The 15819-nt window shown below is 43.9% G+C and overlaps 1 protein-coding gene across 9 annotated transcripts in view; it reads left to right on the top strand.

The window, feature by feature from the left end:
- TPM1 (tropomyosin 1) overlaps positions 1–15819 on the top strand; it is a 53567-nt gene that overhangs the window by 23472 nt on the left and 14276 nt on the right. For 3 of the 9 annotated variants that reach the window (XM_063926515.1, XM_063926524.1, XM_063926519.1), the window contains 6 exons: positions 1290–1407; positions 1621–1691; positions 3237–3312; positions 4362–4424; positions 4875–4944; positions 5569–5647. In XM_063926515.1, the coding sequence (XP_063782585.1) occupies positions 1290–1407; positions 1621–1691; positions 3237–3312; positions 4362–4424; positions 4875–4944; positions 5569–5647 (477 nt within the window). Of the gene's footprint in view, positions 1–1289; positions 1408–1620; positions 1692–2597; positions 2674–3236; positions 3313–4361; positions 4425–4874; positions 4945–5568; positions 5648–15819 lie in introns of all 9 variants that reach the window. The other 6 variants (XM_063926517.1, XM_063926522.1, XM_063926518.1 and 3 more) reach the window with 3 other exon arrangements.

Genomic DNA, 15819 nt, shown 5'->3' on the forward strand with positions numbered 1-15819 from the left:
AAGCAGAGCTAAGTAAATTCAGGGTTTTGTCAGCCAGTGGGGGCTGTTTTTGCAAGTTAAAATGAGGAATTGCAGCAGCTATCTCTGAGTGGTACTTAATATTTTCAAGTACACCAATGAAAATAGGTGTTTTTGGGGGATATACCGCAAATATTTTTTTTATAACTGCATTTTGTACAAATATCCCACAATAAATTCAGACACGTAAAATCATTGTATTTGACTCCAGATTGTTGAATGTATAAATGTTGAGGTTAAAGGGCAGGAGACTATTATAGTCCATTATGTAATCAAAGGGGAAGGGCTGGTAAGTGGTAACCAGTGGAGTACCTCAGGAATTTGGTCTAGGTGCTACTTTGATTAGTGTATTTGTGTTTTTTCTTTTGGTCTATATGGGAAGGTCTAATTCTTGCATGGGATACAATAGTTTAAAATAAGGATGCAAACCAAGAATGGGTAAAATATAACTAGTGGGCCTTCCTACCTCTGTTTGTCTGTCATTACCCAGTTTGTCTTATCACTGTTTCCGATTGTAAAGCGCAACAGAATATGCCTCACTATATAAGAAACTGCAAACAAATAATATCAAATAGTGATTTATGGAAAATATAGGAATTAACTATGTGTGGATACTTAAATTGAATATCTGATAGTTTAACACATAATAAATGGTTAAAGGCACCTTGAAGTTTAGTTTCAGATGAAAGCAAGTAAGTAAATGGAGGAGCCAGTAGAATACATTGTTGTATGAGAAAAGGGGTTGTTCATATCTATGGCTCACTAGTAAAACCTCCATTTATGTACCATGTGCAATCCTGGAGGCTCTATCTCTATATACTTCATGGGGCAGGGTCTACATGGCAAAACTTATCAGGAAAGACTTCAAGAGCTGAACATGGAAAGATGGGTTATAGGTAATATGATAGACCAGATGTTCTCAAATGCGGTCATCAAGGCATCCCAATGGTCCAGGTTTGAAGTTTATTCATGCTTGGACACAGGTGACTAAATTAGCGCCTCAGTCAATTTGATTTAACCATCTGTTCTGAGCCATTGACATACCTAAAACTGGACCGTTGGTGTGCCTTGAGGACCATGTTTAAGAACCTCTGTGATAGACACATTCCAATATATATGAAAATATAGAGCGAAGAACACAAAAGATAAATTTAAAAAAAACACAAAACCAGACCTGTGCTTTCTTTTCTGCCATCCACTTCTGTGGTGGTGGCTACCGTTGCTGTGTAATGTTTGTCCACTGATGGCTTTTGTGTCATGTTAAATCTCAGAGGCATGAAGGTCATTGAAAACAGAGCCCTGAAGGATGAAGAGAAAATGGAGCTGCAAGAGATCCAGCTGAAGGAAGCCAAGCACATTGCTGAGGAGGCTGACCGCAAATATGAAGAGGTGAGGAGACTAAAATTCCTTGTGTATGGCTAGAGAAGCAATACCTATAGAGGTTCAAGACTCCCATCATTAAAGATCATATAAAGAAAATTCTTCAGAAATGACTTTTGAGGCAACTTTCACCATGTGTTATATCCCTGTTCGCAGGTCTGCATTTGTTACCTTGTGACTTGGAACTTGTGTTTTAAAGACTCCCTCTCCTCTGTGTAATAGGTTGCCCGTAAGTTGGTGATCATTGAGGGTGACCTGGAACGTGCAGAGGAGCGTGCTGAGCTGTCAGAGAGGTGAGTTGTCTGTTCCTGCACAGCGCATGTTGTCTCTGACACCCACATCCACTTGCACTGCACGCCTTAACATCATCAGTGGATATTTCCATAGTAGTTTTATGCATGTTACTACAGAAACCTCAAGACCCTTCAAAGTTGGTGTTATCTGTTGTGAAAAAAGTGGGTTGGTAAATGTATGTTTGTGTTTTTGTTTGTTTTTTTTTTGTTTGTTTTTTGCAGGTCATCTAACTTGCTATACAAACATTAAGGGTGGAATTCAATTGTTTGAAAAGTCAATTGGGTGTCTGATTTTTCCTGTCTAGTAGATAGGAAAACAGACTCCCAACTGACTTTTCAAAAAAATTGAATACCCCTCTGTGTCCATGTCAAGAAACTGTGCTCTGACCGCTTACATTTCACATGGTGAAAATATCTTTAGAATTAATTGAATTTTCCAGTTGAATTAATTTTTTTTGTATTTGAGAAATACATATTGTTTTAAAACAATAGAGAAGTACAGCTTGCTTTAACACACTAGAGCCTAATATATAACCATTTACCCTCTTAGCTGTGTCCTTTATACTGAACAGAGTAATAGTCAGTTGTTCCTGATACATTTTCGGCTTCTATTGCCTTTTTAGCAACTTTTTATGCTGTTACTTTTAAAGAGTTTGGAAGACTTTTTATCTCTCAAAATATGTCCTGTAACTGATGATGCTACAATCTTAGATTAAGCTATTCATGAATCACACTTCAGAACTGATAACCCAGTTTCTGCAATCCACACAAGTATAGCTAGCATTAACAGTTGTGTTTTGTGCTCTGTATAATCTACCACATTTAATGTTGTGTTTTGTTTTTTTTGCATGCCCCACACATTGTGAATGGCTTATTTGCTCCTTCCTTTCCTGCACTAATTAATAGTCGCTACCGGGAGCTGGATGATCAGCTGAGAATAATGGACCAAACATTGAAAACACTAGTAGCCTCAGAGGGGAAGGTACTGCTGCCAATCTGGGCCCTTTATTTTTTATCCTCGGCTGCTGGGCTTCAGATCTCCTCCTCCTGATTCAGTCCCGAGTAGTAGTCTTCTGTGCTTTCCTCTTGCTACAGTGTGTCCTCGTGGCCTATTATTTCACGTTTTGTTTTTGATAGTATGTATCTCTTAATCTGAGAAAAAAGCTGTACGGTCCACATGCAAAAGATGTCTTGGGTGTTTTTCAGTTTCTGTGTGTAATTAACAAAAGTGTTAATTACAAAGCTGGTTTAAATTAAAACTTTTTGTTGCATTGGCGTGAACACTACAATAGTATCAAATCGCGATCTTTGTCGGTTTAGACTAGCAGCCTTTTTTATTTTTTTCTAATTTCACTTGATTGTATCTGGATATTATTCCAGTTAATTACCCTGCATATCTTTTAGATTGTGGCCCAGCTTTTTTTATATTGGCTCTGTAATTTTCCTCATTCCGGTTTGGTTTTTCATTCTTCTCTCCTCTTTCAATCTGTTTTTTTCCTGTTTACTCCTGCCACCTCTGCCTCTTACCCCACCCCATCCAAATAGCAAATGTGCCGAGCTTGAGGAAGAGTTGAAAACTGTTACCAACAACCTGAAATCTCTGGAGGCCCAGGCAGAGAAGGTAGGATGGTGAAATCTGCACTGAACCATGTAGGAAGAACGATTTCTGCGTCGTAGAGAAACTAAATGGCATGTTTCATAGGTCTATACCAAGAGGGATCTCCACATCTCTGTGCAAGAGCAAACACTTTTGTTGTCTGTTGGGCACATGGGTCATTGCAGTGCATGAACCCTCTATCCTGGCCATGTCTCAGCCATAATCCCTTAGTGTAAGATCGTATAATATGCTATGCCTGGAAGTATCAGAAGATTGCTAATGAAGTGGTTAATAAGGACTGTTACATGTTAACTCCTCCTCTTTCCTAGTTCTTGCCAGTGAAAACAACATTGTTTGGGTATGCAAATGATTAAACAAAACTCTTGCTGACAGACAAATATGTAAAAAGTACATATTGTGGGGTTTATCTCCAGTATACCAGTTTAAAACTGAATCAATCAGATTACTTCCATTAAACTTGAAGTTTATATATTTCGGATTTGAACTCCCCTCTAGCTATAACTTTTTCATGATCTGCCCATGTGATGTACCAGAGGAAAATCGTATCAGAACGTAGTTAGGCCCTTCAAAGTCCAGAAAACACTGTGGATTTCTTATGGTGAAGGCTTATTTAACTCTATCCCCTCCCCCCTCTTGTTTATGTACGTCTTTATTTTAAGATTCCATGCAATCCCTCTGGCGTTTGCCTTAGTGATGTTTACCTCTGCATTACCTTTGGGACTCTCACTGCAGTTTTACCCTGTGTGCACCCGCAGTGTTACATGTATTGATAGGCTAAGAATTTGCGTAGGATAGTTACTCTGCTGTATTTCTAGATGACTTTTCATTAGTTAACATAGCTTGTATGTTTCTACATAAAAAAGATCAAAATATTTGTTCTTTTTTACTGTATGACAACACCTGGGATATTGCGCTGAGAATAAATATCACTAAGGGCAGACCTTGTAATAGTATATGGCTGTCCTGGCCACAGGCTTTTACACATTGGCTGCGACGTGTCTCTGTTAAAAGGTTGTCCAGTACACTGAGACTTGTTGTTTTTCTGTTCACAGTACTCCCAGAAGGAGGACAAATATGAGGAGGAAATCAAGGTTCTTACAGATAAACTGAAGGAGGCAAGTTCTTTAACAATGTGCTCTTCATCTAACTATTGGGGGAAATAATTTATCCACGGTAAATTACTGCGGGTGGAAATGTCTTTAATACCTGGGGCTATTTAGTTGGGCTCACAATTTCCTAGTAGCCTTGTTAATTCCTGTTAAAGTACAGTGTTAATGAGCATTAATGCACAGTATCCGTGAAAAGGTCGCTGATTAGTGCGTTTAACACGCTCATAGCATCTGTTAACTCCTGAGTTACCTGAGATTTTTTTTTTTGACCCACTGAGGCAGGTGGGGAATAAAAATCCCTGGTGACGGCTGGCTTTGGGGCTTATTGGGTAGCACCAGGGGATCAATTAGCCCACAGTAATCTACCATGGCTAATTGAATTACCCCCCTTAGAGTCATATGCACCTAGTAGGATGACTTGCTAAGTAGAGACTCATTCTGTCTATTGTCCTTCAGGCCGAGACACGTGCTGAGTTTGCAGAGAGGACAGTAGCCAAGTTGGAAAAGACCATTGATGATTTAGAAGGTATGAGTTTTTTATTTCTTTAAATGGCTACAAAGGTTTTGTTTTAATTGTGGTTTTTGAGACATTGCTATTTTACATTATAAACTAAATACATAAAATTTCCAAATTAGGGTAATAGTATTATGACTGTACAGTAAAGACAACACTCTGAAACGGTGTGTACTTTTGTAAGGTTCCATTGTGAATTACTTAGAACACCATTTTCTGGAATGTAGTGATATCAGGAACAATATATAATGAAAATGGGCCATTTTTAGGTCTGATTTGTTATTTGAAGAAATATCCTATTTTTCTTGGCATACAATAATTTCCCTGGCAGTTGATGATGTTTGCTTTTCTACTGCTAATCTGTCTCTCCCTTCTCTCTCTCTATTTTTTTTATTTTATTTATATACAATTTGTTTTCATGACGGGCTCTTCACTGCTTCACCACGCTGTCTGCTTCTTCATACTGTCCATGGATGATGGTTTCGAACACTGGACTCCTTTCCACCTTTTTCATTATCTGTGTGCCCCCTTGCCATATCCTATTTTTTTTATTTTCTCTCCCATTTCTTGTTTCCGTCATTGTCTGTCTACTTTTTGTCTATCCCTTCAATCTCTTTCCCACTTCACTCTGAGCAGATGAACTGTATGCCCAGAAACTGAAGTACAAAGCCATCAGTGAAGAACTGGATCACGCTCTCAATGACATGACTTCAATGTAAATTCCCCTTTCTATGTTTTCGCTTATGTTCGTACCCTCTCTGCTCGCTTAATAAAACTCACGTCCTACCCTCACACCTTCAATTTTATTTGCTCACTTCTGGCTTTCTATTTCTTACTGACATTTTACTTCTGTTTAGACAACTGGCATCTTCTGTTGAGGTTTCATTTGAATAATCTGAGTGAAATGCATCAGTCTTTATTGATTTGCTGCTAAATTAATGAAGCTCGAGATAGTCACATGGTATTGTGGGCCCTCCAGTGCAGTTAAATAAAGGTAGCGAAGGCTTGTCCCAATACTTACATGTGGACTGCTGAGACTCTCTATTGGATCCAAATTTGTTGTAAAGCCAGTATGTTAAACAGATGTAATACCTGCTTTTTACTGTTTTGTGCTTTTCTCTATATAAACACCTCATCCCTCTCATTGCGCACTAATGTACAACAAGGCACAGCTGTGGAAATGAATGCAATTCCAGGCATCAATGGCTCCTCCCAATGACTAATTCATTATGGTTATTTATAATGGCAGTCTGGTGTGTTTGTGTGTATAAATTGCATACATTAGATACAGATATTGTAGAGATATCTATCCTCATAGTCAGTGTAGTCTCTTCATAGGTTAGGCTGTATATACTGTACAGCCAAACAGTTAAATGGTCGTGTGTTGTTTGGCAACTAAAGACACTTACCGCTACTGACTTAGAAAGGAGATATCGCCACAGTTTCAGGCTCTTTAAGAGCATAATTGGGTCATATATTTGGCTGGTCCAAGATGTTTACAATATGTTTCAGGAGTATGTAAAAAAAACAAATAAATGTAAAACTATGCTTGTGCCACATCTTTGGTAATTGAGAACAAAAATGAGTCCTAGTAACACCCTTTTTTATAGCTGTTCTGAATAAAAACTACTTTAATGTACATAATCCTCATTATTCAGACCACATATCAATTTAGTTGTACTGTAGTTACTGCTCTCCATGGGGCAGTTTAACTAGCGGCCATGAGGGTCCTGTTATAACCGTTTTTCTGGTACCTCGCCATTGCAGATGTTCTTTCGCACCCTATAGTGGTACGCTGGAAAGTCTGTAATATTAGGGTAGCATAATGTGTGTAGATGCACATTACCAGTAATTGAATTGCTCTATCCTGCCCTGTATATGTCGGACACTTCACAGTAGCATTCTATTATTAAAGGTAGTTTTAATCAGAGCCCAAAAATGTTTCATGTAGAGAAGTAAAACTTCATTTTCAGTATGGACACAAGTTCTATTATGTTCAGTAATAAATGTAAATACAAGCTGAGTTTTCCTTTTAAAAACTGCCTTAATAGATTGGGTGGAGCCATTGCATGTGTGATCTATGCTTTTCTTCCAGGAAAACTAATTACTTACCTGTAATATATACACTTGCCTATTCACTTAAATGCCATTGAATCATACCTTAATATGCTATCAATAGTTGGCGGATTTTTTTCTTTTTTAATTTATGTTCATTCACTGGCAAAATAGCCATTCTTAAAGGCTCTCTAATTTTCATATTTGTATTTGTAACGTTTATATGTAGAGAGAGACTGCATCACATAGAACTTTATTTTGTATGACCATATTGCCAAGGGTTTGTACAATTTTAGGTCTTACTAAACAGTGATAAAAGTGGAGAAGTTAGCCAGTGGAGAAGTTGCCCATGGCAACCAATCGGCATTGACGTAACATTTATAATTTGCATACTATAAAAGTATACAGAGCAGCTGATTGGTTGCGATCGGCATCTTCTCCACTGTCTCACTTCTCCACATTTATCACGGCTTAGTACATTTTCCCCTTAGTCACCCGTTGTTTGGTGTCTGATGCTGAGGTCATCTCACCTCTGCTGTGTACTCCCCTTCTGGTGAATGCAGGCATCGTTCTATGGTTGGCTCTACAAATGCTTTGAATACTTACAATACATACAGTTGGTCAGCAATGGTGAGCAGTGAAAGCAGACTAATGGGTCTATTTACTAAGCTTTGGATAGAGATAAATCCGACGGAGATAAAGTTTCAGCCAATTGGCTCCTAAATGCCATGTTACAGGCTGGGTTTGAAAAATGAGTTAGGAGCCGATTGGCTGGGACTTTATCTCCGTCGGATTTATCTCCATCCAAGGCTTAGTAAATGGACCGCTAAGGGCTGGATTCAATTAGCTGTGGTAATTACCACATATGGATAAGTGCTAGTCTCCTTGAACTTTTACGCCTGGAGCTATCCAATAAGCCATTTTCTCACTCTGTAAACCCGCAGCGAATGCGTATTCACCCATAGATTCCAGGATAAGTGCCTGGTGCTATGGATTAACATGTTCATGGCAGCCGCAATAAGGGCATAAAGCCCTACTTATGCAAAGTGCTGTTCGAGCCCCTCTCTTAGGAGAATCAACCCTAATTTAGCCTTTTTCTTTGTCCTATAATTCTCAGTATTTTAGGGCAGGGGTGGCTAGACTTTTGGAGTTGGTCTACTTTGAAAGCTGAAAAGCTTTCGTGCTTTACCTGGGTGGGACATTTGCGCACTCCCAAAAAAGGGTGTTTGGTTAACAAAAAAGGGGGCGTGACCTAGCTGTACAGAGTGTAGGGACTGAAATAACACATTGGCCCCCACGGTAATAAACACATTGCCCCACACAGAAGTAAATGTATAACATACACACACAACCTACAAACAAATGTGTAACACCACACACTGTTCCCGCAAGGATCAGATGCAGGCAGGGCGCAGGGGCTGTGGGGTCACTCCGTGTGCAGACACGAAAAGGGGGGAGTAGCTAGCCGGAGAGGGGGCCTCGCCGACTGCACTATTGGGGGCTGTCCAGCCCCATGCCCGAGCCGTCTGTCACTAATGGGGACATGTGCAGCACCTACGGAGGTGCTGGAGTTCCCCCCAAGCACTCTCTTTCAAGTGACTGGATGTACGCACTTCATCTATTCATGAGGTGGCAGCACAGCAGGCTGTTTGAGCAGGGTACTGCTAAAGGGCAGGGCACATTTTGCCCTTTAAAAATTAGGCATGGTGCGGTGCCCGTGCTAAAGCTGCCTAGTGTGAACACTACACATAGACAAATTAGACAGTCTTACAAAGATGAGACAGCCTGCAGGCAACATCAGGGCTCCTGCTGTCTTGGGTCAAGTCTCCCACTGGCAGTTTCCCGCCGCCACTGACTGGATCCAGAAGGCGCGACATGCTCCTCACATCTCGGGTATGACGTCACCCGGGCACTGCACTACTGGGAAGGCCGTGGCCTCATCGTTATTACAGAGTGCTTGCTGAAGTCGGTCGGAATCTACCGGCGAGTGCTCAGTGAGCTACCGGTAGATCACAATCTAAGTTTTCGCTGAGTCTGGTGTAGGGGTATATCAAACAGTGAGCATTGAAACAATGGGAATGTACTGTTAGAGGCTTGGCCAGGGTGCTGAGGATCAAGCAGATGACAGAACCAGGAAAGAGGTGGTAGACAAAAGTCACCTAAGTTAACGCACTGTCCTTACTGAGAGAGAGAGTTTAAAACTATTATAGATAGTTCAACAAAGATTGTGAATACTATACTAGACACTATGATGCACCTTTTGAGAAAGGTTCTCTTCAAACTGTAGTGCCCCCTGACTTGAGATTAGTATCTTCCTTGCTTCAGAGAGACCCCATGAAGAAATGACTCCTCCACGGAGTGCAGAGCAGCTGTACCTATTGTTGTACCTGCCCCCACCTGGTGACATGATGGCCAGTCCTTAATGTGCTATGATGTTTAATTGTAACTACTGTACATTGTTGTAAGTCTTACCAGGTGGATGTTTCTTCAAAGGTGTAGCTGGCAAGAGGAATGCGGCTCTGCCAATTTATCCCCACTATATATAGGTATAAAGAATGGTACTGCAGTTTAGGTAGCTTGGAAAATAAACCTTTCCATTTTAATCGAAAGTTGTGTCACAGCTTAAACCAACCCAAGTGTGACTGCACCCTCCCCAGTCATGTAGATAAGCAGTATGAACACTGCCTGTATACTGAAGCATCAATTGGAAGGCTGCAGACATGACTAGAAGTTTTCCCCTTGATTTTGTTGGGTTTAAATTAGAGATGAGCGGGTTCGGTTTTACTCGGTTTTACTCGGTTCTCAAAACGGCATCTAATTGGCTCACGGATGTCACGTGTTTTGGATAGCCAATAAGATTCGGTTTTGAGAACCGAGTAAAACCGAGTAAAACCGAATCCGCTCATCTCTAGTTTAAATTCATTGCACATTGAGTATCTTCCCGGTTTCACAGGGATAGTGTGTACCTGACACAACCTCTGCCCAAACTCAGCTTGGTGACTTGAAATGACCTATTCTTCCCCACATTTTGTATTTCAAATTAAGTTAACACCTTGGAAACAGTTCTCTGTATGGTAGAACAATTTCTACATAGTGCTGCAGAGAGAGAGAGACTAGGATATGTCTACCAAATGTTGGAAATCAAGGTGACCATCTTTTATTCAAATAATATGACCAAGCGGACTTTAAAAATGACACTGAAGCGCAAAATATTGGCCAAGAAGGTATGAAGTAGGAAATGGTGAGACACATTACATGTAGTTGAGGCAGGATCACCCACCATGACTAATAGTGTGTGAAAGAAACACTTGCAAATCAATTTTCTCTAACGTCCTAGTGGATGCTGGGGACTCCGTAAGGACCATGGGGAATAGACTGGCTCCGCAGGAGACTGGGCACTCTAAGAAAGATTTAGTACTACTGGTGTGCACTGGCTCCTCCCTCTATGCCCCTCCTCCAGACCTCAGTTAGAATCTGTGCCCGGACAGAGCTGGGTGCATGTTAGTGAGCTCTCCTAAGCTTTCTAATAAGAAAGTATTTTAGTTAGGTTTTTTTATTTTCAGAGAGCTTCTGCTGGCAACAGACTCTCTGCTACGTGGGACTGAGGAGAGAGAAGCAAACCTACTAACTGCGACTAGGTTGCGCTTCTTAGGCTACTGGACACCATTAGCTCCAGAGGGTTCGAACACAGGATCTTAACCTTGGTCGTCCGTTCCCGGAGCCGCGCCGCCGTCCCCCTCGCAGAGCCAGAAGACAGAAGCCGGCGGGTGAAGCAAGAAGACCTCAAAATCGGCGGCAGAAGACTCCTGTCTTCATATGAGGTAGCGCACAGCACTGCAGCTGTGCGCCATTGCTCCCACACTACCCACACACTCCGGTCACTGTAGGGTGCAGGGCGCAGGGGGGGGCGCCCTGGGCAGCAATTATGATACCTCTTGGCAAAAGTAACATATATACAGCTGGGCACTGTATATATGTATGAGCCCCCGCCATTATTTTTACACAGAAAGCGGGACAGAAGCCCGCCGCTGAGGGGGCGGGGCTTCCTCAGCACTCACCAGCGCCATTTTTTCTCCACATCTCCGCTGAGAGGAAGCTCCCCAGGCTTTCCCCTGCAGTCTCAAGGTAGAAAGAGGGTAAAAAGAGAGGGGGGGCACATAAATTTAGGCGCATTAATCATATATACAGCAGCTACTGAGTAAACACTAAGTTACTGTGTAATTCCTGGGTTATATAGCGCTGGGGGGTGTGCTGGCATACTCTCTCTCTCTGTCTCTCCAAAAGGCCTGGTGGGGGTCCTGTCTTCATATAGAGCATCCTCTGTGTGTGTGGTGTGTCGGTACGCGTGTGTCGACATGTTTGACGAGGAGGGCTATGTGGAGGCAGAGCAGGTGCAGATGGATGTGGTGTCTCCGCCGACGGCGCCGACACCTGATTGGATGGATATGTGGAAGGTGTTAAATGATAATGTAAACTCCTTGCATAAAAGGTTGGATAAAGCTGAAGCCTTGGGACAGTCGGGGTCTCAGCCCATGCCTGATCCTACAGCGCAGAGGCAGTCAGGGTCTCAGAAGCGCCCACTATCCCAAATTGTTGACACAGATATCGACACTGATTCTGACTCCAGTGTCGATGCAAAATTGCAGCCTAAAATGGCCTAAGCCATCCGCTACATGATTATAGCAATGAAGGATTTATTGCACATATCAGAGGTAAACCCTGTCCCTGACACGAGGGTTTATATGTTTGGGGAGAAAAAGCAAGAGGTGACTTTTCCCCCTTCACATGAGTTAAATGAGTTATGTGAAAAAGCGTGGGATTCTCCTGATAAAGTGCTGATTTCCAAAAGGTTACTTATGGCGTACCCTTTCCCGCCAACGGACAGGATGCGCTGGGAATCCTCCCCTAGGGTAGACAAGGCTCTGACGCGCTTATCTAAGAAGGTGGCCCTACCGTCACAGGATACGGCCTCCCTAAAGGATCCTGCGGATAGGAAGCAGGAAGGTATTCTGAAGTCTGTTTATACACATTCCGGTACCATACTGAGGCCGGCAATTGCGTCGGCCTGGATGTGTAGTGCTGTAGCAGCATGGACAGATACTGTCTGAGGAACTGGATACCTTGGACAAGGATACTATTTTACTGACCCTGGGGCATATAAAAGACGCTGTCCTATATATGAGGGATGCCCAGAGGGACATTTGCCTACTGGGCTCAAGAATAAATGCAATGTTGATTTCTGCCAGAAGGGTCCTGTGGACTCTGCAGTGTACAGGTGATGCCGATTCAAAAAAGCACATGGAGGTTTTACCTTTATAAGGGTGAGGAATTGTTTGGGGACGGTCTCTCGGACCTAGTTTCCACAGCTACGGCTGGGAAGTCAAATTTTTTGCCATATATTCCCTCACAACCAAAGAAAGCACCGTATTACCAAATGCAGTCCTTTCGATCACAAAAAAGCAAGAAAGTGAGAGGTGCATCCTTTCTTGCCAGAGGCAGGGGTAGAGGAAAGAAGCTGCACCATACAGCTAGTTCCCAGGAACAGAAGTCCTCCCCGGCTTCCACTAAATCCACCGCATGACGCTGGGGCTCCACAAGTGGAGCCGGAAGCGGTGGGGGCGCGTCTCCGAAATTTCAGCCACCAGTGGGTTCGCTCACAGGTGGATCCCTGGGCCTTACAGATTGTGTCTCAGGGATACAAGCTGGAATTCGAAGTGTTGCCCCCTCACCGTTACCTAAAATCGGCCCTGCCAGCTTCCCCCATGGAAAGGGAGGTAGTGTTAGCGGCAATTCACAAGTTATATCTCCAGCAGGTGGTGGTAAAGGTTCCCCTCCAACAGGGAAGGGGTTACTATTCCACAATGTTTGTGGTACCGAAACCGGACGGTTCGGTCAGACCCATTTTGAATTTAAAATCCCTGAACATTTATCTGAAGACATTCAAGTTCAAAATGGAATCTCTCAGAGCGGTCATTGCAAGCCTGGAAGAGGGGGATTTTATGGTGTCTCTGGACATCAAGGACGCTTACTTGCATGTCCCCATTTATCCACCTCATCAGGAGTACCTCAGGTTTGTGGTACAGGACTGTCATTACCAATTCCAGACGTTGCCGTTTGGCCTATCCACGGCACCGAGAATATTTACCAAGGTAATGGTGGAAATGATGGTGCTCCTTCGAAAGCAAGGAGTCACAATTATCCCATACTTGGACGATCTCCTCATAAAGGCGAGGTCCAGAGAGCAGTTGCTGATCAGTGTAGCACACTCTCAGGTAGTGTTGCAACAGCATGATTCTGGACACAGATCAGAAAAGGGTGTTTCTCCCGGCGGAGAAGGCTCAGGAGCTGGTGACACTCGTCGGAAACCTCTTAAAACCAAAACAGGTGTCGGTGCATCACTGCACGCGAGTCCTGGGAAAGATGGTGGCGTCATACGAGGCCATTCCCTTCGGCAGGATCCATGCAAGAATCTTTCAGTGGGATCTGTTGGACAAGTGGTCCGGATCGCATCTTCAGATGCATCGGCTGATCACCCTATCCCCCAGGACCAGGGTGTCTCTTCTGTGGTGGCTGCAGAGTGCTCACCTTCTCGAGGGCCGCAGGTTCGGCATACAGGACTGGGTCCTGGTGACCACGGATGCAAGCCTCCGAGGATGGGGGGCAGTCACTCAGGGAAGAAACTTCCAAGGGTTGTGGTCAAGTCAGGAGGCTTGTCTGCACATAAATATCCTGGAACTAAGGGCCATATACAACGCCCTGAGTCAAGCGGAGCCTCTGCTTCGCAACCAACCGGTGCTGATTCAGTCAGACGTCACCGCAGTGGCTCATGTAAACCGCCAGGGTGGCACAAGAAGCAGGGTGGCGATGGCGGAGGCCACCAGGATTCTTCGTTGGGCGGAGAATCACGTGCAAGCACTGTCAGCAGTGTTCATTACGTGAGTGGACAACTGGGAAGCAGACTTCCTCAGCAGACACTACCTCCACCCGGGAGAATGGGGACTTCATCAAGAAGTCTTCACGCAGATTACAGATCGATGGGAACTGCCACAGGTGGACATGATGGCATCCCGCCTCAACAAAAAGGTATTGCTCCAGGTCAAGGGACCCTCAGGCGATAGCTGTGGATGCACTAGTGACACCGTGGGTGTTCCAGTCTGTCTATGTATTTCCTCCTCTTCCTCTCATACCCAAGGTACTGAGAATCGTAAGAAAAAGAGGAGTGAGAACAATACTCATTGTTCCGGATTGGCCATTGACCTGGAACTGCAAGAAATGCTCACAGAGGACCCATGGCCTCTGCCTCTCAGACAGGACCTGTTGCAACAGGGGCCCTATCTGTTCCAAGACTTACCGCGGCTGCGTTTGACGGCATGGCGGTTGAACGCCGGATCCTAGCGGAAAAAGGCATTCCGGATTAAGTTATTCCTACGCTGATAAAGGCTAGGAAGGACGTGACAGCAAAACATTATCACCGTATATGGCGAAAATATGTTGCTTGGTGTGAGGCCAGGAAGGCCCCAACAGAGGAATTCCAGCTGGGCCGGTTCCTGCACTTCCTACAGTCAGGAGTGACTATGGGCTTGAAATTGGGGTCCATAAAGGTCCAGATTTCAGCCCTATCCATTTTCTTTCGGAAAGAACTGGCTTCTCTTCCTGAGGTTCAGACATTTGTTAAGGGAGTGCTGCATATTCAGCCCCCTTTTGTGCCACCAGTGGCACCTTGGGATCTCAACGTGGTGTTGGGTTTCCTGAAATCCCACTGGTTTGAGCCACTTAAAACTGTGGAGCTAAAGTATCTCACGTGGAAAGTGGTAATGCTATTGGCCTTGGCTTCGGCTAGGTGTGTGTCAGAATTGGCGGCTTTGTCATGTAAAAGCCCATATCTGGTTTTTCATATGGACAGGCCAGAATTACGGACTCGTCCACAATTTCTGCCGAAGGTGGTGTCATCTTTTCATTTGAACCAACCTATTGTGGTGCCTGCGGCTACTCGTGACTTGGAGGATTCCAAGTTGCTTGATGTAGTCAGGGCTTTGAAGATTTATGTGACCAGAACGGCTGGAGTCAGGAAAACTGACTCGCTGTTTATCCTGTATGTATCCAACAAGCTGGATGCTCCTGCTTCAAAGCAAACCATTGCTGGCTGGATCTGTAACACGATTCAGCAGGCTCATTCTGCGGCGGGATTGCCGCATCCAAAATCGGTAAAAGCCCATTCCACAAGGAAAGTGGGCTCTTCTTGGGCGGCTGCCCGAGGGGTCTCGGCATTACAGCTTTGCCGAGCAGCTACTTGGTCAGGTTCAAACACCTTTGCAAAATTCTACAAGTTTGATACCCTGGCTGAGGAGAACCTTGTGTTTGCCCACTCGGTGCTGCAGAGTCATCCGCACTCTCCCGCCCGTTTGGGAGCTTTGGTATAATCCCCATGGTCCTTACGGAGTCCCCAGCATCCACTAGGTCGTTAGAGAAAATAAGATTTTACTCACCGGTAAATCTATTTCTCGTAGTCCGTAGTGGAAGCTGGGCGCCCGTCCCAAGTGCGGACTTTCTGCAATACGTGTATATAGTTATTGCTTAATAAAGGGTTATGTTTTGTGGCATCCGTTGAGTGATGCTCGATTGTTGTTCATACTGTTAACTGGGTATGTTATCACAAGTTGTACGGTGTGATTGGTGTGGCTGGTATGAGTCTTACCCTGGATTCCAAAATCCTTTCCTTGTAATGTCAGCTCTTCCGGGCACAGTTTCCTTAACTGAGGTCTGGAGGAGGGGCATAGAGGGAGGAGCCAGTGCACACCAGTAGTACTAAATCTTTCTTATAGGCCCTACACA

The sequence above is a fragment of the Pseudophryne corroboree genome, chromosome 6 (genome assembly GCF_028390025.1).
Source record: "Pseudophryne corroboree isolate aPseCor3 chromosome 6, aPseCor3.hap2, whole genome shotgun sequence".
In the NCBI taxonomy this organism is placed as follows: domain Eukaryota; kingdom Metazoa; phylum Chordata; class Amphibia; order Anura; family Myobatrachidae; genus Pseudophryne; species Pseudophryne corroboree.